This window comes from Anopheles merus, chromosome 2L, assembly GCF_017562075.2.
Source record: "Anopheles merus strain MAF chromosome 2L, AmerM5.1, whole genome shotgun sequence".
In the NCBI taxonomy this organism is placed as follows: Eukaryota; Metazoa; Arthropoda; class Insecta; order Diptera; family Culicidae; genus Anopheles; species Anopheles merus.
Genome location: NC_054083.1, coordinates 32389499 through 32414982, shown reverse-complemented (window position 1 = coordinate 32414982; position 25484 = coordinate 32389499). Strand labels below are relative to the sequence as shown.

General features: G+C 45.3%; 2 protein-coding genes across 5 annotated transcripts in view; one reads left to right on the top strand and one right to left on the bottom strand.

Annotated features, from left to right (window-relative positions):
* Positions 1 to 13678: 13678 nt before the first annotated feature.
* Positions 13679 to 17684, top strand: LOC121592070. The gene is made up of 5 exons (XM_041913335.1): positions 13679 to 13950; positions 14530 to 14707; positions 14774 to 16096; positions 16164 to 16423; positions 16494 to 17684. The coding sequence occupies exons 2-5, from the start codon at positions 14531 to 14533 to the stop codon at positions 17587 to 17589; spliced, it is 2856 nt and encodes a 951-aa protein (XP_041769269.1). The 5' UTR covers positions 13679 to 13950; position 14530; the 3' UTR covers positions 17590 to 17684.
* Positions 17685 to 18456: 772 nt separating this feature from the next.
* Positions 18457 to 25484, bottom strand: part of LOC121592071 (protein windpipe) — a 46072-nt gene continuing 39044 nt past the window's right edge. For 3 of the 4 annotated variants that reach the window (XM_041913338.1, XM_041913336.1, XM_041913339.1), the window contains one exon: positions 18457 to 22557. In XM_041913338.1, the coding sequence (XP_041769272.1) occupies positions 20426 to 22537 (2112 nt within the window). In that variant the 5' untranslated portion in view covers positions 22538 to 22557 and the 3' untranslated portion in view covers positions 18457 to 20425. Of the gene's footprint in view, positions 22558 to 22636; positions 22742 to 25484 lie in introns of those variants that run through there. The other variant, XM_041913340.1, reaches the window with a different exon arrangement.

Here is a 25484-nt window from a genome sequence, read left to right as displayed (position 1 = left end):
AGGATTTTTGCCGCACGCTGAAAGTGTGAAAGAAAATAGAATTAAATTATTATTATCTCCAAACGATTATGTGCATGATTTATTGTTCTCATAAGATCTCGTCGCCGGCGTCTTAACGGGGAGAGGGAACACCAAACACCGTCGGTGTGTAGCAGGCCGAAGGATAAGAGAAAACGATTCTCATTTCACCGTTTCAAGGGAGGGTGAAGTGGAAGTGAAAAGAAAAATTCACCTCCATCGTTACCTGGGCCTGGGCTTTCAGGAAGAATTTGTCGCTTCACTCACCGGGTACGCGCCTCACTAAAACGGGACCCTCGGGCCCATGCGGGTCCTACGGGTGCAGATTGATACGGGCATGGGGCAGCACATCGAGCCACATGCCAGTTGCAGGATGAGTTTTCCCCAACTTTCCCCAAGCTTATCTTACCGTGGAGGCGGTACGCGGAAGGCGAGCAGGCACCGCTAGCTAGGAAAAATGGATGGCGTACTTCTGCAAGCTTCACTCTCGGCATCGCGGCTGCCACTGCTGCTCGTCTCGTTTGCAAGTCGTTTAATCTCACCGGTAGCTTTTGCGGAGTAATTTATGAGTCTTATGGAGTCTCGGTTTGCACACTCGTTTGGGGAGGGAAGGGAGGCTTGCCGACGGAGGCGCAGCGGAACTGAGTAAAAGTGGTTGGTGCAACGGGTTTTTTTGCTCGCTCCACTCACTTCTGTTTGATATTCTAATGCGCTGAAATGCTGTCGAGAGAGAAAACTCAGTCCTGCGTCCCATTAGGCAATCTCGCCCGATTTACAGATGATTAATCTGCTTCATCTAAACGAGCGGTCGCAACGGAACTTGACAAATGCATCCAGAATGTGCTCATGGTTTGCAAAGAGTAAGCACTTGAAATATTCCGATTTTTGAGCTAAAAAGATCAATTTTAAATTGTGCATCTTTGATACACATTAATTATCAAAGCATTAAAAATCTTGTGATTTAAATTACCTCAATTTAAATTTACTAACTGTGGACTAAGAGCCAGAGCATAATTTTCATTTCAAACTTGAAACCCTTAATGGTTTTACAAAAATATCTTAGCTGTTCTAAGTAATAATAACGAACTATAGCTAAGCCTTTTTAAATGTTATTTATTCAGCAGGACCATTATTAGTTTTATAAAGACTTTGAGCCTTTTGGCTGACATTCGTCTCTTTACTTCAAAAGGAACGGCGTCAGTGGTATTACGAACCAAGTCTTGTTATATACTACCAAAAGATGTAAAGAAAGCGCCTGAATGTATGTAACCAATCCAATCAAAAGTGCTCAAACGCCAAACCAAACTACGAAAACGTCAGCAGAAAAACTAATTGTGTAATATTTTCTATTGTCCTTTTTATCTACCGCTAAATATCATTCATCTTCAATCCCAATTTTGAAATTCATCGTAGTCTAATATTTGATGTATGGATCTTTACGAGTAGTTTTTATTAATTATTCATTCAGAGTTTCCTTTGATGGACGTGTGAATTGCTCCTCATAGAATGATTTCAGATGTTAAAAACAATAATATTTTTTTACACACTACTTTTACAGCGTTTTAAAATCATTGTACTTTGCATCAAAAGTATGGTTTTAATCAGCATATATACTTCATGACAATCCCTTAGTGCTTCCGGTGCGTATGCGTAAATGAGCAATATCGCACTGTTTTCAGGCTCATATAAACAGCAAAGCCCAAACCAAAACCCAAACACGTACAAGTACAGACCCATCTTCACGCAACCAACCCCCGAACCCTATCAAGTGTAACTAATCAAGCCATCAAGTGAACGATCCTTTTCGCTGTCGAAAGTTAGTGCCGTTCCGTTGCCTATGACCGGTGCTCCCGTTTAGCAAACCAACGGCATGATGCGCCCTACATAAATACCAAGCCTACCCCCGTTCCACCGCATGTCTTAACGATACTTCTCGCCAAACAGAGGCTGCAAATCATACAATCCCGCTCACTTACGCCGCATTTTACTTGCCACTCCAACAAACAAACTATTTATGACTGCTGCCATGCCTTCCCTTCGTTGCCCAATCGTAAGGATGGCAGTGTTTGATATTGTAAAGCCTTACTGGTCCGAGCCATCGGTATGATAGCACACATACCGGCGAAAGATCCGCCTCAGTGCACAACCCGAGGCTAACGCTTCCGTTGGCTACATCTTCGCATATTAATGTTAAGAAAAGATTATTTTCTCATGTGCACACCATGTGCCTGTAGCTGCCACCTCTAGCGTCCTCCCTACCCTCTCCACTAATTACCAAACATCCTCCTGCCTGTCCCGGAATGTAGGGGGCCGCATCTATATGTACAGCCTCCCGAAACGGCAGCAAAGAAAAACACCAGCGCAAGCCAAATTTAATGAAGGTTTAATATTTATTAATTTATTGCATGCGGGCATAAAAGATAATTTATTTATTATCTTCCAGCCCCACCCTCGCGAACCACGCGTGTATGTTACTCCCTTCGGTATGAGGATGAGGATGTGCAAAAAGGGCAAAGCAGAAGCGCAACACTACTACCTCATCCTAGGGCGCAATGTTGGCTCCACCTTCTTCGTCAGGTTTACGGTCAGACGCAGATTCTTTCACACCGCTAGAGACAGTAGTTTCTTAACCATTTCTTTTCACTCACCACGATCCCACGGCGCGGAAGTACATCCGGAAGGCATACGCCCATTTAACCGCTAACGCTGCCACATTGATCGTTTTCCAGCGAGAACGTACTACAGCGACCGGGACGGAGAAGGGCAGTAAATCCTCGCGCCACCCAGCTCTGCCGGAAGCTTCACGTGATTATGAATGGGTCCGTGTGCTTATGGCTAATGTTTTAGTTCGAGGCACTCGCGCAATGAACGTGAAATGGAAGGGGCAGCTGGGAAGGATGCCAATTTCAAGAAGTTTCACCTGTGCCACACTACACACTACTACACCACACGAACCCCTAGCTGGGAGGCTTTGCGCTCTGCAACGTGCTTCGGTATGGTGGTCACGCTGAGGGTGCTTATTAATGTGTCCGTCATTAAGGCGGAAGGTGTTGACAGGGCACTCCAACTGTTTTTAGCGGTTATTAAGAAATATTTCGCTGGCTGCTTCGTCTGCCTGCACATGCTTTATTGCGTCGGGAACAGTGGGAAACTTTTTCTTTTAAGAAGAAAATGAGATAATGGTTGTTCCTACATGAAACATGGTAGACACAATTTTAAGTTCTATTTAAATTGCTTTGGTGTAGCTTAGTGAATATGATTGCATAACTTTAGGTGTGATGTGAAAAGATTTATTTTATTAGTGCTATTGTATCTATTTTAAACTCAGTTTGTTTGCCAGTTTGTATAACTTTAGGCGTTGTTAAGCAATGTTAAGTAGTAATCCAATCATTTGAAGTCGGGTGTTACTCATTCGGTACTTGTTTAATGGAACTTGTAATGGGCAAAACAGACTCTTTCATTATTTAATAGTATCCTGAGAAGACTAGGGACATTCGTTCCTTATGAAAACTGGAATACGACTTCAAATGAAGGAATATTGATCTATCACTATCTGTGATATAATCACAGGTCAATATTTTCACGAATCATTTTTTTTTAAATTTATGTAACATACGTATAACAGATAGAAATATTTCATATAAAAACGTTATTATTTATTTACTTAGTAAGAACACTTCTTCTTCTTCTTCTTTGTCACAACAACCGCTGTCAAGGCCTGCCTGTACCACTAGTGGGCTCGGCTTTGATTGTGACTTATTTATAACAGGATAGTCAGTCCTACGTACAGAGGCACGTTCCATTTGGGGCTTGAACCCATGACGGGGTTAAGTCGTACGAGGTACGAATACGATAAAACTAATATTTATTTTTTGTCTTTGAATTTTAATAAAATTTTGTGACAGCACTTTACGTAGGTTGCCTGTTCCATCTTAATATTTTAAAAATCTCTGGTTTGTTTTTCAATTATTCCGCCCATTCTTGGCCAAACCAAATCAAACAAATCAACAATTCAATTAAACGCGACAATCCGATACATTTGTCATTAATTGAAAATATTTCCCTTTAAGAATATTCTCATTTAATTATTTGTAACAGTAAACATATGTTTATGGATTTATGATGTATTGTGTATTAGAAATTAACTATTTCTCTTTTTTATTTATCGTATTTATCGATAATATTGAATGATTTGAAAACATAAAATTTTTATTAAACAAATAAAGTTATTTCATATTATTGGTTGTGTCAAACCCGTATGGCATTACTCTGAACTGTTTTAAAGCGTGGAATATACACTTACACAGAGCATAAAAATTGCGCCTGAACCAAACTATGAAAGAATATTGTATTTGCTTTCACTCTTATTTCTATTACCTTAAAAACAATCTAATTGTAAACAACATCACTCCATGAACCTCACTTCTCTCCCAAAGCAGTGCGGAAATTTGAAAATATGATTTTCCTTAGTCTTGCTAGATGTTTGACAGCCTTCGCACAGTCTGCCTAACAGTAATCATCAACTTAAGCTCATACACGAATCCACCCAGCTAGTAAAACTATCCACAAAAACTAACCGTCCCAAACACGAACCCCCCTCGAAAAGAGATAGCGTCGTTCAACCTGTCAGACAAAACCTCCGGCACCCGGTGATGACACCTTCCGTTTCCTTGTTGCCTTTGGATTTGGAGCAGCTAACTGTCTTGGAAGGAAAATTATTGTTTGCCAGCGGTATGATAGTTAGATCCTCATCGTACATCGTCGCCCTTGCAAGCAACCACATCCTCCCAAGCTGGTTTGAAGTTTCAGTGACGGCCACCCGGCTGAGATTCGGTTTCCGATGTTTTGGTGACGGCAAGCGGAAATGTAATCTTGTCCGCACTTACCTTCTACTAGATGAAGGCCTCCACAGTCACAGCACCTTTTCAGTGGAATTTAATAAATCTTTATCGTTGCAAATGCGACGTGGCATTGGAGAGAGAAATTAAATTGTGAAATAGTGATTTCATTTCACGGTGTCGGTAAGTCACTCGCTACGCTGCGCTAGTTTGTGGCATGGTTTTGCAAATAAATCCGCCAGCGTGTTGGCATGCGAGTTCATTACGATAGTAATAGCTCATGAGAAATTGTTCCCATAAAGTGAAGCCACTAGTCTTTATTTCACTGCGTAGTGAGGGCTTTTTCCCAAACACCCAAATTTCCTTACCGCAGCGTAAGTACTCCCCTGAGACAGGGGAAAAGAGTTCCCAGTTGCCGCACACGGTACAGTACAGCAGCCAAGACAAGAAGGTGGAAATTTGAATAAAATAGAAATATATGCCCTACATAATTTTTCTAAATCAGATTTTTATTACATTTCCCACACATGTATGCTGCTGCACGCTGCTATCGTTACCTTTTCCCATGGAAAAACACACCCAGTCATGGTGCTACTGGCACGGTTCCTAATAATTCACACAGGGACGTATAATTCACTGCGGAGTTGTGGTTGTTCTGAGTCTTCCAGCCCGTGTGTGTGTGAGTGTCTTTTTTGCCCTGTTCATTTAGTTTAATGTGAAATATTGTTCCGATTTGCTCGACCAGCATTGGTCCCACCGGGCCCATGAAGCAAAGGGATATGCTTGCGTGTACGCGAATGTAAGCCTTACAGTTACTGGAAGCCCCGTCAGAGGAACCTTTCGCGAAGACTAGTCGACCGTTGAAAAGCCATGACATCCCTGGTTTCTCATCGCCTCACCAGCGGTTCCGCCCGGTGCCCTAACAGTGGTACGTGGTATTCAAATTATATCCCCGTGGCTCCTTGCTGCGCTGTGATGTACGAAGCGAAATCTTAAATCAAATCTTCTCTTATAACATTCCGCCAAAACAACACATCTCTTCCTCTCACACCTATGCGTCTCATACGCATACACAAATGTAGATACAAAAAAAAACTCCAACTAAACGCACAGCTTCTTGCCGACGTTATGAGGGATGCGCGAATCATTCATGATGTAAAAGTTTAGATAAGTATTTATCTATTTATTGTCTTATTTATGCCTGGCAGAGCCAACAGCAGCGAGCGCCGTCCTCCCGCACGAACTCGACTGTAGCGATTTATTTGACGGCCGGCGCAGCTCGCCAACCTCGCATGAGCCCCAGCATTCATGCATACCGACACGTAGTTTAGTGGCGTTAACGTGTCGTGCTCTGCTTGATCGTTCAGGAGGGGTGAAAAATAGATTCTTTATTTTCGCCAAACCCACGCTCCGCCACCGTAATTATGGTCCACCACGTGATGTAAACTGATTTATTGAACGCCTAATAAATTCCACCGCGGTTGGATTTAAACGTTTGCCGGTATTGTCGGATGGTATGTCCGGGTGTTCCAGGGTATTTTAATGTGTCCTTTTTTATTGCATTAAGATAAGCGGAAAATCATTCTTAGGAGCAGAGAAATGATAAAATCATCTTTTATGCCTTGAGATTCAAATAGGTTGTTGAGAATAGTTCTGTACTGATGGAACATTGCATACATTTGGGCGTTTAATATGTCCACACGCTCACAAGATATATTGTAAATAATTCTAAAAATACAAGAAGAAGGAAAACTCTGTAGAAATTTATTCTTTTCTTTGTTTATATATATTGCCGTGTATCGATACAACAACAACATGTTAAATACAATCGCTGTGATATATTTAGAGCATTTATAATTCTACAACAAATGTGCAGGACTTTATACATTGTCTTAGATTTTTAAACCCATGTACAAGATTCCTTTTTGTGAATAAAAGTAATTAAAGCCTAAATCAGGCATATCATGTCTTATCGAAAGATCATATCTTTAAAGGAGAATAAGATCAAACGAGTCCAAGTTTAAATAAAAATAATCATATTACATCATATCATCAACAACCCTAACAGCTTTTGAGGAAGATTTAAACTTGTTAGAAACTCAATTATAGTTATTTCATATCATTCCAACTATTCAAGAACAATCTAATAAATCATAACATATCAAATACCATATTCAACATAATCTGCTCTCTCCATTAGCTCGAAATAAAGCACTCAGGATGTGCTTACTATGATATTTCCGTCTACAAAGCTTATAAACAATTCAAACTAATCGCAAATCAGCTTCACCTCCGATTCGAATCTCATACCTCACCAACATTTGCATGCATTAGCGATTGGGTGACCTAATCGATTACCTATACCAGATTAGTCATAGCAATTTCTTTCCATTTTGGTTTTTTTTATGTTGCCCTCCGACCACTAACTATGACCAACACGAAAAAATGGAAAGTGAAAGCCTTCGACTACAACAGAAAAAAAACCTTTCCACTTTCGCCGGATTATATCGCACATCTGTCCATCAGAGACAGTTCTGCGTAAAAACAAAGCCAAAAAAAAAACAACTCAACTAAGATTTCCTCGGTATCGAACCAATCGAATCATGTTTCGAACTTTTTATTGGATGATATTATTACCCCTTTTTTACATCCCGCCGTGCGTGCGTGTTTACTCGTGTTTGCCCGATACATCTCGATACTGGGTAGGCGCGTTCTCGACCCCTTTCCGCGATGCAACTCAAAGGGTCCTTAACGTCGCATTCCACAGAAAAAGGCATGCCTCCCTCCCCCGGAAAGTCTGTCGAATGGAAAATCCGATTTGCCCAAAAGCAAAGCCTGCTTTCCGCGGGTAAGATTTACTTTCTGTTTGGTACACCCGTTTTACACTCGTTATGCGATTTGCTCTTCTTCGGTAGAAATGCTTTCGGCTAGGGCAACGCTTTTTGGAAAGGCTAGCAAAATGTTGTAAGCCTCGTGCTTATCTTGTTAGCAGCGGAGAGGAGCAAAAGCGGAGCACCAAGGCCTAGCTAAAGGCCCATCACAAAAGGACATGACTTTAGCATTGCTTTGCTTTACATGCTAATAATGCTATTGGCTGCAAAAGATCTCGAGCAGAACAGCACCATTCACCGTGTGGACAAATGTCAAATAACCTGACTCTGGCAGCGAACGAACCACCATTGGCGTTTGATTCGATTTGCCGAAGGAATCTGGACAATAATCCAGTTGCTCCCTATTGCTAGTCCATTTTTCTCTACCCAATACTCAATCGACATGCCCTTGCCAACTATCCTAAACAAATAAGCCTTTTGGCAGTCATCCTTCGGGTAACTGACCAAATATTCTGCACGCGCAAAGGAATAACCTTCTCAAAGCTACACAACTCACATCTTAAAGATGTTCTTTCCATTCCATCGCAATAACTTCATCTTCATAACCACCTTTATCATTATCATCCATTCTCGGCCACGATACACGTTTCAATTAAACAAATGCACCAACCGTATAGTCAAAGAATGTAGGACATCTTTTCCCGCATACGCGCCCTCGCTTGAGGATGAGGGAAAAGAAAGAAAATTAAGTGAAATCATATATCCAAAGACGGTCTATTACTACAAATAGCACTGTCCACGTGCCCAAACCTAGATGACCGATTAATTACGATGATCAAAGTCTCAAGACCGTTCTTCTAGCAAAACTGATTCCATTAGCCACACCAGTGACACGGTTGGACATTCTTAGACACTCTGATCGTTTGCTGATGAGCGCAAGGAAGCAGAAGGCGTAAATAATATTTTCTTATCGTCCAGTGGGCAACGCAGGGAATGTTTGCCCAAAACTGGTGGTTGTGTTTGATTAGGAATCGTTTGTTTTCCGTAGGAGCTTTACATGTCATGGATGGGGGAAATTGTTGTGTAAGATGGCAGTAAGAAATTGAACCTAAGTCGTTTGCCTTTTATGTGATTTAATGAAATCTACACACATTTACCCGTCTCCTTGCACAAACTGTTGTGATATTTAAAAATTACCGCAACGCAACAAAACACATAAAAATCCTTCATTTACTATTCACCAAAGATGCATCTTCATTTACTAAAACGCTTTGATTGTTTCGAAAGTTGCACTGCAAGAATTGCCTTTAATAAAAACGCCCTCCCCCCCCCCCCCCCTACCGCCCGGCCTGGAACATTTTCCCGCACATAAATCATCTCGTAATGCCTTCCGCTTCGGTGGAAACTTTTTCTAATTAATTAACCTGTGCTGCACTCTGCCAAAGAAACGATACAAAATTGGCTGGCGAAAGAAATGAACAAAAAACGTAAAACATGCACTGCAGTGAATGAAAAAAAAGACAGCAGCTACATCTTATCGGTCTCTACCCAAGAACAAAACGTAAAAAATATGGCAAATGAAATGATTCTTCTCCGTACCGGTACATTCTTTAGTGCCGAGGTCCATCTGTGCACTATCGTATGATTCCCTCCTACTGACACGGCCCCCCCCCCCTTGCTTGCAACTGCACTGAAATTTCCACTAATGAAAATGCATTCCTCTTGCAACTTTGCTCTCCCAGCCCAACGCAACGCGAACTCCATTCTGCTTCTGCTACAGTGAGACATTTTATCAGACTTTTGTCTGACGTTTATTTCAGCTGCAGTTTGCTTATTTATGAGAACGTTGGTGAACTTTCCTTCCGGAATGCAAGTGCTTTCTTCGGCGAAGGCACAAAAAATCTGTACTGGACCACTATTAATGGGTTTCTTATGCAGAATTGAATGAAGTTTTTTACTTCTCAGTCGCTATCAGTGATTTCATTAATGCAGAATTACTTTACGTTTAGGCTTGTAGAGACGTTGCTGTGCCTAGTCTCAAATTGATGCACTCTATTTGTCGTTAATAGAAGTCATTGGAAAGAATTCAATTAAGGCTTTGTGCCATTCTTATAATTCAAACGGAAGAGCTTCTAAAATACATCAAACATGCAACTTTTTTCAAAAAACATTCACTAAAATCTTAAAATGGTTTTAGAGTTTCAAAAGAAATAATTAATAGAGGAAAGTTTATTTGACAACAAAAGTACACACAACTAAAACTGTATAAGAAGAAAGAACAAAATAGTTTTAAATTGAAGTAAATGAAATACAAAAAAAGAAACTAAATGGTGATAGATGTTGAAATGGCGCAAAGCAGAAGCAGAACAAAAAACACACAAACATTCAAATAATCGGAGATAAAACCGCAACGCTTGGAAAGCACATAACATAACATTAATAGCAATGACTTATATTATGTTTATTCAAATCAGACACACTCGAATGCCTCTCTTAACGACTCGCCTACCTCATTGCCTTTCTATCATCTGGCTAGCTTATCAATCGCAAGTTTTCCGGCTGTTCTATTCCATTTCGACCACCAAACCACGAACGCGGTGTGTAAAAAACTACCCAAGACATTCCGAATGTACCAACTTCCCAATCGAGCGCAGCTTCCTGCATAGAATCTTTTTTTGAATTCACTTTTTTATGTTTGTCATTTAACCACAATCTCTTCCGTCGAAGCGAAATGCTTACTTCCCCCACCTAAAAATAAAACAGTCCCCTTGGGTTGATGTACACACTCTCCAAGTGTGTGTATTTTACTTGCGTTGTTCTGTCTGTTCATTGATTGTGATTATTTCAAATCGACTCTGGTGCTTGATTTAGATGGAACACACTTCGGAGAAAACCTTTCCCACCCCCACGGCGGTACGGTTAGTTCACATTCAAATGCGACCATTCACAACCGGAAGACATATGCAGAGATTGCAGACGCGGCCAACGCAAACGAAACCGTACCGTCGTTTTATTGCCGCCCGAATAGAAAGAAAAGAATGACACCCGATATAATCAACGGACTTGGACTGGTGGCACCCGCCGGTAATCATGTGCGTTGTAGCTACACCGCAAATGATTTCTAATTTGCATATTTTTGCCGTTTCTTCGCGCGCAGCCATAAAATTGATATTGTTCAATCAGTGTGCGTTGCAGGATTTGGGGTACACATTACTAGGGCGTGCTCTAAAATCACGATAAATAAAATCTAAATGTTTTTTTTTGCTTGCTGCAAGGCTCCGGATATGGCATTTCTTGTTCTCAATGACCAGGCGCGGAACATGGTGAATATGATAGGCAGTTCATCATGCATGGCTTTAGAAGGCAATGCATATCGTTAAAGGAAGCTGACTGTACCAATATCTCCATCGAAAATATGCTCTAAAAACCTTATCAACATCGTATTTATGGAAGGAAACTGGCGCAATATTATGAAACTAGTTTTTTTTATTGAATTCATTCTCAAAAATATTCTATTTTATATTTGCTTTAACGTTTTATTCGTTCATCGCAAAAGCAATAGAATAGAATAGTATAAAATAAAATGTAATAAAACAAATAAAAACCAGCAAAATAACTCAAAAAGTCATAAAAACAGCAAAATATTAAAAATAACAAAAAAAAGTCTTTTGTTAACAAAAGCTAGTATAAAATATCAACTGCTACAATCAAACAACAAAAGCATTCAATTTTTTTATAAAGACTTTGAGCCGATTAGCATCATTCGCCACTTTTAATAATTTAATTACAGTGGAGCGCCGTTTATCGGGGTTTCTCGGGACTTGACCTCGCCCGGATATGGGAATAACACGGATAATGAGTTAAATGATATATTTTATCACCAATTTCTGATTAAGTTTTAGATTTTTTTTTATTTTTTGATTAATCTTACCCAGTTTTCATTGACTTCATGTTTTTCCAATGAGAATATTTGAAATTGGCCATGCATTATAGTGTTGTTTGTTACGACAATGTGCTCTTGTAACCGCTTTTTCAAATATCCTCCTCATAACGCAATGTCACCTTTGTATTGAACTGTCATTTCTCAACAGCACGGATTAACGGAAAGCCGGATAAAAGGTACCCGGATAAATGGCGCTCCACTGTAATTTTTTCCTTATCTAACATTCCTTAATCTAACATTCTTCTTTACAAGCCATTTGTGGAATGCAAATTACCTTATACCGGGTAGTCTCGGTTTACTTAAAGCTATTATCTATTAATTTTATTTTTAAAAAAGTTTCTGTTACAAATGTAGTTTTTGTGAGATTTTTTTTTATAAAGGTTAGCAATACGAAGGATTTTTAAAAGTTTACGCTGGCAATAACTGTCTGGTGAGAGGATGGTGTCGATGCTGTGGTCCAATTTGTAGGCGATGAAAAATATATAATGATTATTATATTCTAACGCAACCAAGTTGCATACATTTAGGCGCTTTAAATATTGAGCAAAGTCTGTGCAAAGCAAACGATTTTAAATTAAATATTACTGTAAACTTGATCATGATTATCAAGCATGTTTCCTTAATATGCCAAAAACTATGTTATTGTCTTTTATATTTATAAAAATCAAATTCTAATCAAATAAACTTGTGATCAAAGGTAAAAAACACCCAAAACGAGGAAATGCAAATCAAATTCATCACAACGCCCATTAATGAACATATCAAATCATCACAAATTATAAAAATAATCTCACTTAAATGCATCACGCACTCAGAACATCATTCCCTACAACGCTAATCCTGTTGAATCCCAAATCCTTAACCCAACGAAGGGTTCCGTTCATTCATCCCGCTGAAATCACTTCATCGCTCTTTTCCCATTTGCGAGCGGGACAATTGCACCGGATTCCCTATTTTTCTGCCACCCTATCGTCATCTTAAGGCGCACGTCGTACGAAGGATTATATTTATCTCACTTTACCCCCTCGGACTCTACACCTGGTATGCTGGTGCTCGGCACGAGCCGAGCCGACCAACCGGTACCGAAGCGCGAACACCATTCGAGCTCACCCTTTCCCATCGAACCTTCGAACAACTTTATCCTTCGTGGTCATTACTTACCATTCCGTTGCACCATACCGTCTTTTCTACCTTCCCCTACCAGAGTGGGCAATATTAACGAATCAAGGGAGGCAATACAATTACGCTCCCGTTCGTTCATTCGTTGCCAGCTCGGAGAGGGCGATAACACTGCTGCTAAGAAGGCGTACTTCGTAAGGAAACTTTTGCTCCCCGAAAAACACTAAGCGTGTGACGGTCGTAAAAATCGCACCGCACCACCGCGTATCATCCTCCAGCATCAGCAAAAACCACAAGCACCAGTTTGGTTGGCTCCGATTTTCCGATTAGTCACAAAAATGGGGCCGATTTTCTGCTCATTAAAATCAATGAGCAAATCATAAGCCCACTTAATTATCATCCCGCTCTATTGCTGCTGCCGCACTACCGCTACTACTACTACTACAACTACTGCTGTTGCTGCTCCTCCTTGTGCTGCTCTTAAGCAATAGCAAATGAAGTCACGTTCGCAACGGGCAAACTATCACAATACCGTGGTGGATTGCCGTTCCCTCCTCCTGTTCCAGCTTTGGCTTGTCTGATTAATAAATTTATGAGTGGAATTTGTCAGATTTTGTGCAATTTATGGGCTCCCGATTTGATGGCATCTTGTATCCCACGTGCTGTAAGCCCGTTATTACTGAAGAAGAACAATCCAAGAAAACATCCTAATGAGCCATTTCAAAAAGTGAGTATGGGAGTGTGTGAAACTGTTTTACGGCAAATCAAACTCACCACCGCAAGCTTAATCACCATGGCAGAAACGAAAGGGTTTGTTAATGGGGAGCTTTTTCCGCCCTACCAAAACCAAACTGGAGTGCGTCTTATCTTATCACTATCGTACCCTAAAGGTGTTGCCGTACCCGCAGGGTCTCTTCACTATTCGCCAGCACCCATTCCGAGCGCACGGTTCGACCATGTCACTAGTCCGGTCGCTTTCTGGCCATGGGTGATGCGCCGTGATGCGACTAGAACTATTTATTTCACACCCAATTATTACACGTCCTAAGTAAACGATTATTGCTACGTAGTGTGTTTTATAGATTGCAGTGCTGTACAGTGATTGTAAGTGACAAAAAACCTAGAACATTCTCCCTCAAACAAAGACGCACAGTGACGGTCAAGTGTAGCCGCAAGCGATTAGTGATTATCATGAGCAAACGTAAGTGTCCCGATGGTGTTTTCGTCACACAGCTCCCGACAAAGAGGGGTGTATTGCGCATCTCGATCAGTAACCCACCACACACCCTGTGTGGTTATACAATAGCTGCTCTGGCCGGGGGTAATCGATAAATCCCTTACCCGAAAAGGGGTTGGTTGTGGATAAAAACGGCCATCCGTTTAAAATTCCGATCGAACAGTGGAAATTCATACGAGCAGCCTGCTTCGAAACGCTCAACCAGTGTGCGTACCTATGCAACAGATAATCGCTATCTTATCTAGGAGTAGTGTGATACAGGGCAGCGAACGGGTATGAACGCTAACCGTGTTTGGCAAGCGACCCATGTATCGAGAAAGCGAACGAACAGCACTTACACACAGAGTGCCACTAGTAGAGCCAATAGGTTTGGGCAATCCTCGTTTGTCTGTGTCGGTTATAATCGTCCAAACGTGGTGCTACCTGTATGAATCATTCGGGGTGAATTTAAGCATTGCGTGTGTGTGATTACAAAATGGCAAATCTTTTCGCGCACGTGAAAGTGTACCTTTCTCTTCCGTTCTTCCGTCTTTTCTTCAACAGCATGAAGCGGCAGCTAGTTCCTGTGATAGCTGTGGTGCTGCTGGGGTCGCTCGCACTGCTAGCAACGGGACAGGAAGTATGCCCCGAGCCGTGCAGTTGCGACTGCGAGGAAAGTATGGCGTGCGTCGACTGTTCCGGGCGTGGCCTAACGGAGCTGCCCGTTTTTGCGGACTTTAATGTAAGTGGACTCAATTCCTGCCGATGGCTGCTACTAATGGCATACAAACAATTTCCAATCTTTCAGATCGAAATTCTTGACCTATCCGACAACCTGTTCACGACGATACCGCCCGAGCTGGCCCAGTTCCCGCGGCTGCACTATCTGGACCTTTCCGCGAATGCTATCACACAACTACGCGAAGATGCACTCTCGGGCATGTCTTCCCTCTCCATACTGATCCTGTCGGAGAATAACATCTCCAACTGGGCGGACATACATCCGAATCAGTTGCTGCTGCCGGCCGGGAATCTGAAAGAGTTGCGCCTCGCCAAGAACCACTTCACCAGTTTCTCCAGCAACGACGAAAGCCTGGTACTGACGAGCCTCTCGCTGCGCTATCTGGATTTGAGTGAGTGCAAAATTTCCAAAGTGTCCGGCAGCGAGGTCATACAAGGCTTGCGCAGCCTGGAGCATCTGAAGCTGTCCGGCAATCCAATCATCTCGATGTCCGACATGCAATCGACGACCCTGAAGCGGCTCGAGCTAAACAGCTGCAAGCTGTCCGCCCTACAGCCAACCATTTTCACCGGCCTGACGGCACTAAAAGAAGTCAACCTGGCCCGCAATCATCGGCTTTCTCTCGTGCTGCCCCACGAGGACACACCCGTCCAGTCCGCATCCTTGCGCAAAATTAACCTCTCCCACTGCAACATGGACACACTGGACCTGCACGGCTTCCCGAACCTCATGACGGCGATCGTGCGCGGCAACATGGTGCGGCAGCTAAATCGGGACTCCTTTTCCGGCACGTTGCTGCTCGAACATCTCGACCTGTCCTTCAACTCCATCTCGAGCATCCACCCGGAAGCGTTCCGCACGCTCAAGCACCTGAAAACGCTCGACCTTTCCTTTAACATGATATCGCGCATCGACGGCAAGCTGTTCAAGGCGAACGATCTGCTGACGCACATCAACCTGAGCCGGAACTACATCAGCCGCTTCAGCCGCATCTCGGCCGACGCGCTCGTCTATCTGAATATGAGCTGGTGCGAAATACTCACCCTCGATTGGGATGCGCTCGCCTCGATGGGCGAGCTGATCGAGCTGGATCTGTCGAACAATCTGCTGTCCGACATACCGGACACGCTGTCGTCCGGTACGTTGCAGACGCTCGATCTTAGCATGTGCCGGCTGTCGACGATGCGCAATACGACGCTCGCCGGGCTGCCGGAGCTGGTGCGCATCAATCTGTCTGGGAATCGGTTCACGACCCCGTTTCGGGTGGAGTTTTTCGACAAAAATCCATTCCTGAGCGAGATCTGGCTCGGTGACAATCCGTGGCGGTGCGACTGTCGGAGCGATGAGTTCTTTCAGTTTTTCCAGTTTCTCACCGATCCACCCGGGAGGGTGCGTAACGCATGCTGCCGAATGTCTTCTAAAATTCTAAAACTAATTCTGCTTTTTCCATTTTTAGATTGGTGATCGTAAGAACCTGCAGTGCAACACGCCGGAAGACTTCTTCGGAGCGTCGTGGGAAGGTGCCTGCCGGTCGGTGTGGTATCCGTACGAGACGATCGGTAATGCGGAGCGTATCTGGACCTGGCTAATGGTGGGTGTGTTGGCATTCTTCGGTTTCTTCTGTCTCATTTCGTCCATCAAGAAGTTCATCTCGTCGCGGAAGAAACTCGCCGCCGAACGGGAACGTGAACAGAACCTACAGGAATTAAGAGAAATGTGAGTTTTCTTCATCTAGAATTTGATTCAAACATTCTCTTATTGAAATATTTGCTTAACCATTCCCCAGAGCTCGTGATAATCGTGTCCGACTGCAGCAGGACGCACCACAGAATGCTCCCGATGCTCGTGAATCAAGACCGCCGTGCTACGAGGATGCGCTACTGCTTCCGAAGCTCGATGCAGCTTCGTTCGCCTCGCTGGACGAGCTGATGCTGCGTGGCAAACGTCGCAAACGCAGGCGCAACCGTCGTGCCTCGGGCACGGAGGCAAAAGATGACGATGACATCGATGAGGAGGAGCGCATCCAGTCACGCCAGCGAACGAGAACGCGCAGCGAGGATGTCCTATCGCGACGGTTCGACGACTCTCCGGAACCAAGCAACGAGCGCCCACCGGTTCGATCGATCTACGAGCGGCCCACTTCGAACCGTGTTGTCTCCCTAACGGAAGCACAGATACACACGACATCGCCCGCTACAACCACCTCACCGGAGCAGCGCGATCGCGAAGAGGACGAAGAGCTACACTACCATTCGATCGACATCCTAAGCCTGAACCATCAACCCTCCATCGCTAGTGATCGATCGCGAACCAGAGCAGCGCCGCCACCGCCACCACGGCTCAGCTCGACGGTGGCACTTCCCAGCGACCAAATCGAACAGTTCACCGGCATCAGCCACAGCCCGTACGCTAAGCGCAAGGTAAAACCCCTACAGCACCTGAACCCGAACGGCAGCATCGAGGAGATTACCGACTTTGCCGACCGCCTGTCAAGCCCGTACGCGAAGAGGCGCGGTCCACTAATGTCCAGCTTTCGGGATCCGGGAGGACGAAAGCTCCCGCCCCTACCGGACAGACCACCACCACCAGTGCCAACGGCCGGACCGGCACGCCCGTCCGAGATCAATCTAGTCGAGAACTACTTCCAGCCGACGGATCAGCAGCGCATCATCGACGAGCTGGACGATTATGCGGTAATTCCGATGCAGAGCGCGATGCCAAAGGCAGAGTGGGCTGACAGCGAGCCACAACCGTCAACGTCGGGAAGGATGATGCCCCGCTCGGTTCCAGTAGACGATGACGCACCGATGAATGCGAGTGATTCTAGTGAAAGCAGCAGCGTTAGTATAGAAATTATTGCACCATTAGAGCTAAAGAAGTAGACAGTGTAGTGGAATGAAATCAAATCAGATCAGTTGTTGTTACTGATTGGAACAGTATTTAAGTGAATGTTGAATAAAGTTTTTTTCTATCTTCATTGCGCAGTTAAAACTTATTTCATTATCAAACATTATGCCTCACAAGATTTTTTTTGTTCAACAAAAAACAGTTTAACAAAGAGGCAGTAAGAATTTATTATAATTTGCTTTCATATTTGAAAATTCAGAAAAACAAATAATGAACACTTTGACTTTTCATTCCCAGCATAAAATAAAAATTCTTATGTAAAGCACAACACTTCAAAATTGTCGAATTTTTGAATTTATCTTCACCACCATGCGGAAAGATACGTCCGCAGCTTTCTAATGCTTTTGCGTAAGAGCGAGAAAGCGTATGCGAAATGAAAGCTTCACTAGCACTTAATTGACGCAAGATGCCGCTAGGTGTCGTTGTGCTTTATTGCTACACTAATAGATGGCGCTACGCAATGCCGAAAATGCAAAATACCAACGCTAACGGTTAATTTGGAATATTTTTGAAAATTCCCTCATTAACAATAGTTTAGTATATATTAAATTGTGTTATATGAATAAAAACGTATATCTGCTACAATTTGATCATGTATTATATGAAACAAAACAAATATACTTTTAATATTGCTTAAATAGAGTGTTGATTGCAGCTCTTCTAGAGTTTGAATATCCATCTGTGACTTTCAATTGTATGTTTAACTTATTTTGCAGCTTAATTATTGCTAATTAAATCATCATAAAGCAGGTTATTAACAGAAACTGTTCCTTTAATTTTTTTGTCATCTATTTCTTTCAAAAAGCATTAATTGAATGAAAACCCTCAAAAACACACCAATATTGATTTTACTCTACAACATTTTCGCACGTTTTATTTTTCACAATCGGTTTCTCATCCCAAAACTCTCGTTCGCTCTCGCTTTCTCTCTCCCTAGCTTCTTTATGGGAAGTATAAATTATTTATAAAATTTAAATACATTTCGCAAATCGCACGAAGCAAGAAGAAAAACATTCTCGGTTGACTCGTTTCCTTGCCTACAACTTATCAGACCATCGAAATAAAACGAGCAACAACTGCACCCGCGCGCTGTTTATGGTTGTTTCCGCTTTTCCTCCCAGTGCAGCTTTTCTAACGGCGGTTGTCGCTCCGAAGCAGGCTGAATTGTCAATGGCGGGAGCAAAGGTGATATGTGTAAAGGTATACGCTTCCTTCCCGACCATTACGTTCCACTGCGTTTGCTTGAATTTGCAGCAGCAAGGAAACCACTCCAGCTTTAAAATACACAAACACACGCACACCTTACTGTACCGCAGCAACATTACAACAAGTAACATCAACAACCTATAAGACTCGATTAAAAACAGAACGTCTCGCGTTCGCCATCATCCCGATTTCCCAACTAACGTACGCGTAATTATTCTAACTATTCGCAACCGCCGTTTGTTTCTGTAAATGGTTTTCTGCTTGTCTGTTTGGCTGTCCTGTGTTGCTTATGATCCCGACACACTTAATGTACAACTTTCCCGCGCACGCTTCTAGGACTTTCCCGCACGCCACTAGAATGAAATTACACTATCTCTACGCTGAACGACTGACGAAACATGAACTAGTAACCTTCCTGACCGTAGTTTATCTGCCTTCGTAAACTTATTTCCCTCCCGAAAGCACTAATCCATCGGTTCTTTTCAGGGGATATCTTCCGGCTTGGGGTAGAGTTTGCTATCCTAAAACGAGCTGATACCTTACCGAATACGATTACGCGATTTACGTTACAGTTTGCGTTTTCTTCTTTTTCCTCTTTTACACACTAATGGTTTGCTTCTGCTTGCTTCGTTGGTTGGTTTTTGTGTGTTGTGTTTCGTATCTTTTCTTCTTCTAAAAGTTCACTTTTTTTCTTGTTACAATTTTAGATTAAATTTTTGTGGCGCCTAGCTAGCTCCTCGGACAGCAATTGTTTCCATTTTGGCAGAATTAGACTACACGTGTGGATGTGCGAGTTGCGCGTGTGTATGTGGGTTGCTGACTAACAACTACAACCTACTGTAGAGGATCTCACTGTATCTCTTTCGCATTCCCATTTTTTCCCTTCTACATCTCCTTAACACTATGTACAACGTTCATTGGTTCACATATTGCGGCGTAACCGGCAAAAAAAAAACATTACTAGAAACAGTTCCACTCAATGGATTCGCAAACAGCGCCACTGTCACATTAAGAAGCAAGCGTAGATCATATTGGCTAGCGACCAAAAACAAAACGAAGAACTGCTCAAGACGGTACACGGGGTGTTAACACTTCATTTTACACAGGAAGACGGTTTTTTTTTCCTGAACTCTGGAGCTTTTGACTCCAAAGATGGACTAGGCAAAGGGAAACAAATGGGAACGCAGTAGGCACACCGAGGCAATGAATATGTGTTTTCTTTTGTTTTGTTTTTTGTGCATTAGCCATAGCCCGCACAGGAAACACCGATGAAGATGACGCCGCCCAGGTCGGCAGATAGAAGCAACGAAAGATGTCCCGTTCCACCCAAAACCACCCACTCTCATTCCATCGGGCGGAGAAGGTTCGCAGGATCCGGTCGAGGCAGGATTAGTAGATTATCAGCAGCAGCAGCAGCAGCAGCAGCAGCAGCAGCAGCAGCAGCAGCAACGCTTACAATCAAGGCACACAACCCCCGTCCGCGCAAGATAACGCCGGCGTACGTCACACATGGTCACGAGTCACGACGACCCGACGGCTCCCGGGCAGCATGTCACGAGGTGTCCAGCGGTACCGCCCGCCGGTCGCCCCCGTCCCTAGCGTGCCCTAGAACTTCTGGTCGTCCATCGTGGTGATGATGTCGCCGGCCCGCGACCGGCTTCGCGTCACCAGGATCGGCGTCTTCGGTTTGGGCGTCTCGGTCATCTTGATCTTCACGCGGCCCGTCTCCGGCGAGTACACCGGGCTGTACCGGTCCGATTTCGGCGAGGTAGGCACGTAGATGGGGCTGTAGCGTTTCGAGCGGGGCGACTCGAGCGGCACCGCCAGGTGGCCGTCCGGATCGGTCACGTCCCCGTTCGCTGATGGCACTTGTTGTTGGTGGTGGTTCGGGTGGTCGGGCTGTCGGTGCACACCGGCCGGGCCGTCACCGTTCTGCAGCGCACCGTTGCCGTTCGGCAGCGTGGCCGTGTTGTTGTTGTCCGCGGGGGCACCGGCCGCATCGTTCGTGCGCCGTTCGGCTGCGATCGGTTTGAACGATTCCATCGGCTTCTCGAGCGAGGTGCGCACGGGCTTCACCGGGCTGAAGGCGGTCTTCTGCGGGTCCCCAAACACCCGCTCGTAGTCGGTTTTGTCCGGCGACATGAGCGGCGTCTGCTCGGGTACACCGCGCCCGTTCCGGTCGGCAGGGCCCTTCTCGCCCAGCAGGTTCTTGTTCATCTCCTTCATCTCGCGGCCGGTACCGTTTGCCGTCTCCACGTCGTACTTGCCGCGGCGGTTGCGCGAGTCCGGCTTGCGCTTGCACACAACCATCACGATGAGCGACACGACGATGATGCCCAGGACGGCGAGCAGCAGGTAGGTCTTCTGGTTGTCTTCCTCCGATGGTGGCGGTACGGGCGCCTCGCCAGCGACGAGCGGAGTTTCTGATGATCCATCACCGGCCGCCGTTCCATCGCTGGCCGTCTTCATAATGCCGGCCGCGCCGATCATGACGCGTGCGTTCGTGCCCTCCGAGGTGGTCTCTTCCGAGGTCGGTTCGAGGTCGTCGTCCTCCTTGTCGTCCCGGAAGATGCCGAGCCCGTCGTGCAGGTTGGGCATGCCCATCGGTGCCTCCTCCGGTTCCTCCTCGTCGAGCGGCGCCTCTGTCGAGCTGCTCGTGGTCTGCTCGAGATCATGGACCCGTGCGACGTCAATCATAAAACCGCCCCCACTGCCACTGCCATCGTCCGTGACGTCCTCATCACCTTCGCCATCTTCCTCCGCAGCCATCACACGAGCACTGTGGTCCGTCTCGTCGCCACTGCCCTCTACCGCCGGCCCATCAAACACCTTTCGCCGTGCCTCCTCGCCAATGGTGGATTCCTCCCCGATCGCCACTCCACCATCGCCCGATGCGTCCTCTGCTTCACTGTTATCCACCACGATCGGTGGCTCGTGCCGCTTCACCTTCTCGCCGACCGGCAGGTACTCCCGCTTGAAGTCATCCTCGTCCTCCTCCTTTGCCTCGTGGTGCGGCGCATCGCCCAGCATCAGCTCGTTCTCGTCCTCGTAGTCGTCCCACTGGTAGCCGCCCTTGCGCTCCGCCACCACCGTCGGCGCACAGACGTCCAGCTGGCGGACCTGCAGCCACGGCTGGCCCTTAAACTCGGCCGGCGCCATACACTTGATGTGCTCGTCCGACCACACGTGGCGCGACGTCAGCCAGTTGCGGATGTGGAGCGTCTCGCACGTGCAGTTGATCGGATTGTTCGCCAGCTCGATGTAGCGCAGCCGCTTCAGCTTCATCAGGTGCAGCGGCAGGTAGGTGATGTCGTTGTACGTCAGGTTGAGCGACTCCACGAACGGTGGGATGCGGGCCAGCTTGCCCGACGTGATGCGGTTGTGGCTGAGGTCGAGCTTGCGGATGCGCTTGCCGAGGTGGCTCACCTCCGCCAGCCGGTTGCGCGATAGGTCCAGCTCGGTGATGTTCCGGACGTTCTCCAGCGGGCCCGGTACCTTGGTCAGCTCCAGCCCGGACAGATCCAGCCGGGCGATCGGTTGCGTCTTGTCGAGACTTCTCAGTCCGGCCACACTGGTACAGCGGATCGTAGAGTTCGCCTCACAGCGGCACTCCTGGGGACATTTGTTTGCCGTCGGATCAGCACCCGTTGCACACCAGCCCACGCTGCAGAGCAGGGCCAGTAGCAGTAAGCAGGTTGGGGTGCCGCCAGTCGTCATGTTTATCACTCCGGAAAGACCTGGAAAATGGAAGAGTAAAAAGAGATAATATAAAATAATTGTGCATTTATGTCGTCGAACTGCGGATCAAACGCTTACACGTCGTTCCCTCTGGACGGATGGGTGACACAATCGACAGCGCACCATAATTGCTCGAAAGCCTCGCCCATTCAGTGCCCAGGCAAAAAAGCAGAAGGATTGTTATCGATTATTCGGCGAAGAAGGTTGATAAGACCCTTATCGCTACCACAAACACATTGATACACAGTTGTATGCTCAGGGTCAGCAGTGAAACAGAGAGAGATAGAGAGAGAGAGAGAGAGAGAGAGAGAGAGAGAGAGAGAGCGAGCACTCGAAAGTGCTCTTGAAAGACCTAACGCTACGACTAAACGTTGTAGCTTGAGCGTGTTACCACAAATGTGTTTGATATTCGTAGTACTAGGGTTTCCTGATTCTAGACGATTCCGCCATTGCATAACTTCCATCGGCGTAAGTGCAACCGCGATCGTATCCGAAAGACTGCCAAGAGTGTTCTTTCTCAAAGATCCAATAAATCACAACCGAAAACGGAAGAATAAATAATGTTTCGCTTCGATCCTCCCAACAACTCCTCAAGGACAGCGAAGAAAGTCTGAGAAATGAAACTCTTAGGCCACACTTTCGCAGCATCCCATCTCGACCTGGCCGCTACATTTGTAATCGTGTTCGACCTTGGGGCGGCTACCGTGAAACCTAGAGTGTAACACAAGCTCTTATAATTAGAGAATATCCACATCCCTCCTCTCTGTATCGATGACAGGTTAACTTTGTAACGGGGGAGTAGGAAAAAAAAGAATATTTACACCGAATCGTAATTCATCTGCGATCGTACATTTCGAGTTGGGGCGGTTAATGTAAACATTCGCTTGTAAAATAGGGATGTACTTGATGTCTATCAAGAAGATTACCTCCGATTCCAAGGTTTTTGATCGGTACAGGTTGGACACGGTCGACACGTGGACAACCTTTTTGGAGCTCTTTTGGTAATATCGTCACACGGGGGTTCGCTAAACTTATTGCAAAAATGCACACTTGCGGTCCGTGTCCGCGTTGCGACATCCATATGGACGTCAAGCTTCATCAAAAATTTCCCTCCATTCTTTCCCCCTTGTCCTTAAAAAAAACGGCCCCACACATACACATACATTTCCGCAGCGGTTTTGCGCAATTCATTGAACGGTAATGTATTTTTATCGCTACGCTATCCACCATCGAACTGACAACCGGCAGTGAGAGATAGCTCAGTTTCTCTTCTATCTCGTCCCCCTTTCCCCGCTCAATCCCCTCTACACCCGTGTGTTGTATTTGCCCCACAATGTACACGAAACATGTATTTGCCAATGCCACATGCCGTTGTGAGCGAACGTTGTCCCGCCGGCCGAGGTCCATTTTGCCGCAACCTCCGATGGTCGTTTGGGTGTCGGCCGGCGCCACACGGCAAGTTAGATAAGGGAAAAGTGATTCTTTCTCGCTGCTCCCCACCCACACAATATACTCAACAAACTAAACTGTTTCAATTGTCACAAAAAAACAACAACGAGGCCAGGCCAACCGGCCCGCCACCATGCGCGATGCAATTTGTACAGTCGCAAACACAAATGCACCTCCACCCGGTACCGGCACATCAACCAGTCTCATTCCCACCCCCATCATGCCACATTCTCGGACATCGGTACGGATTCCTCGCAACTAAGAATAGCTGTAGACGAGGAGTGGACTTTTTTCGAACCCGAAAGGAAAGAAAAGTAAAATCACAGCGCGAAAAAAAGTAAAGGTCACTGTCGCATGGCATTTGGCAGTAGAACAGAGCGGAACGGGGTAGCGCAGTGGTGGCAGTGGTATGTCGGGACTTTCCACCTTTCCCGTCGCCAGTTTTGGGGACACAAAAGTGAAAGAAAAACGACCCCATCGAAAGGAAAATTTCTCTCGCGTGCGCGCTTCTTCGCCTCGAGAAGGCGGCGCAACACGTATGTGTGTGGTTGTGTGCTATGGTGGACACCATTATTTGACACCCTTTTGGACGGCGGGGAAATGTGGCGAGAAAATATAGAGAAAAAGAGAGAGAGATAAGGCAGAGAGGGAGAGAAAGCGTAATGCAACTTTGGTGTAGTGTTATGTCGGTGGGTGGGTTAGTGGGCGCCAACAAACGCAAACGTGACACAGAACCACCACCACTTCCACCAGTCGTGAAGGAATCGTGTAATTCAAGGTCGGACATCACATGACAGGCGGTTTGTAATGACGGACAATTGGTAGGATTGACAGGATTGGAAAATGCCTCAACTGCAGTGCCGAGAAGCCAGCCACTGTGGGGGTTGCTGTGGGATAGAAATGAATGAAGTCAGCAGTGGAAGGAGGGAAAACATCCCATCAGCAGCGTGAGTCATGTCGAAACGCGGGTAAAACTGTTAATGTGCATGACTGTAACGAGATATTTTGAGATTTTCAAGTCAATTTCAGCCTTTAACCTTGAAGACTTGCTACCATCATATCACCAGTACCAGATTACTTATTGCTTTGGTCTTCCTTCTGGACATTCTGAATCATTCATGTTAACAAATCAACTCTCTTAGTCAATAGCATAAAATGACTCAAGAACGTCCAACAAACTTCTTTCATGTACAAAAGACATTTTTAAAATTTCATCAGCTATTTGTCCAACCAAACAATCCACTTGATTCTCGTAACTATTTCTACAACCAACTTCAACCCTTGCGAGTCTGCAACCATCATCATCACCATGATTAGTGGCGCATAAAGTGTCATTAAAACCATTCCGAACCTGCTTCGATCCTTCGCTGCAGATCCGTACCGGACTCTCTTCATTTACTCTAATGCGAATGCTTTGATTGTCCTCGACTTCATGCCGTTTGCGACAAATCAAGAACACCGACCCACTCCCCCCCCC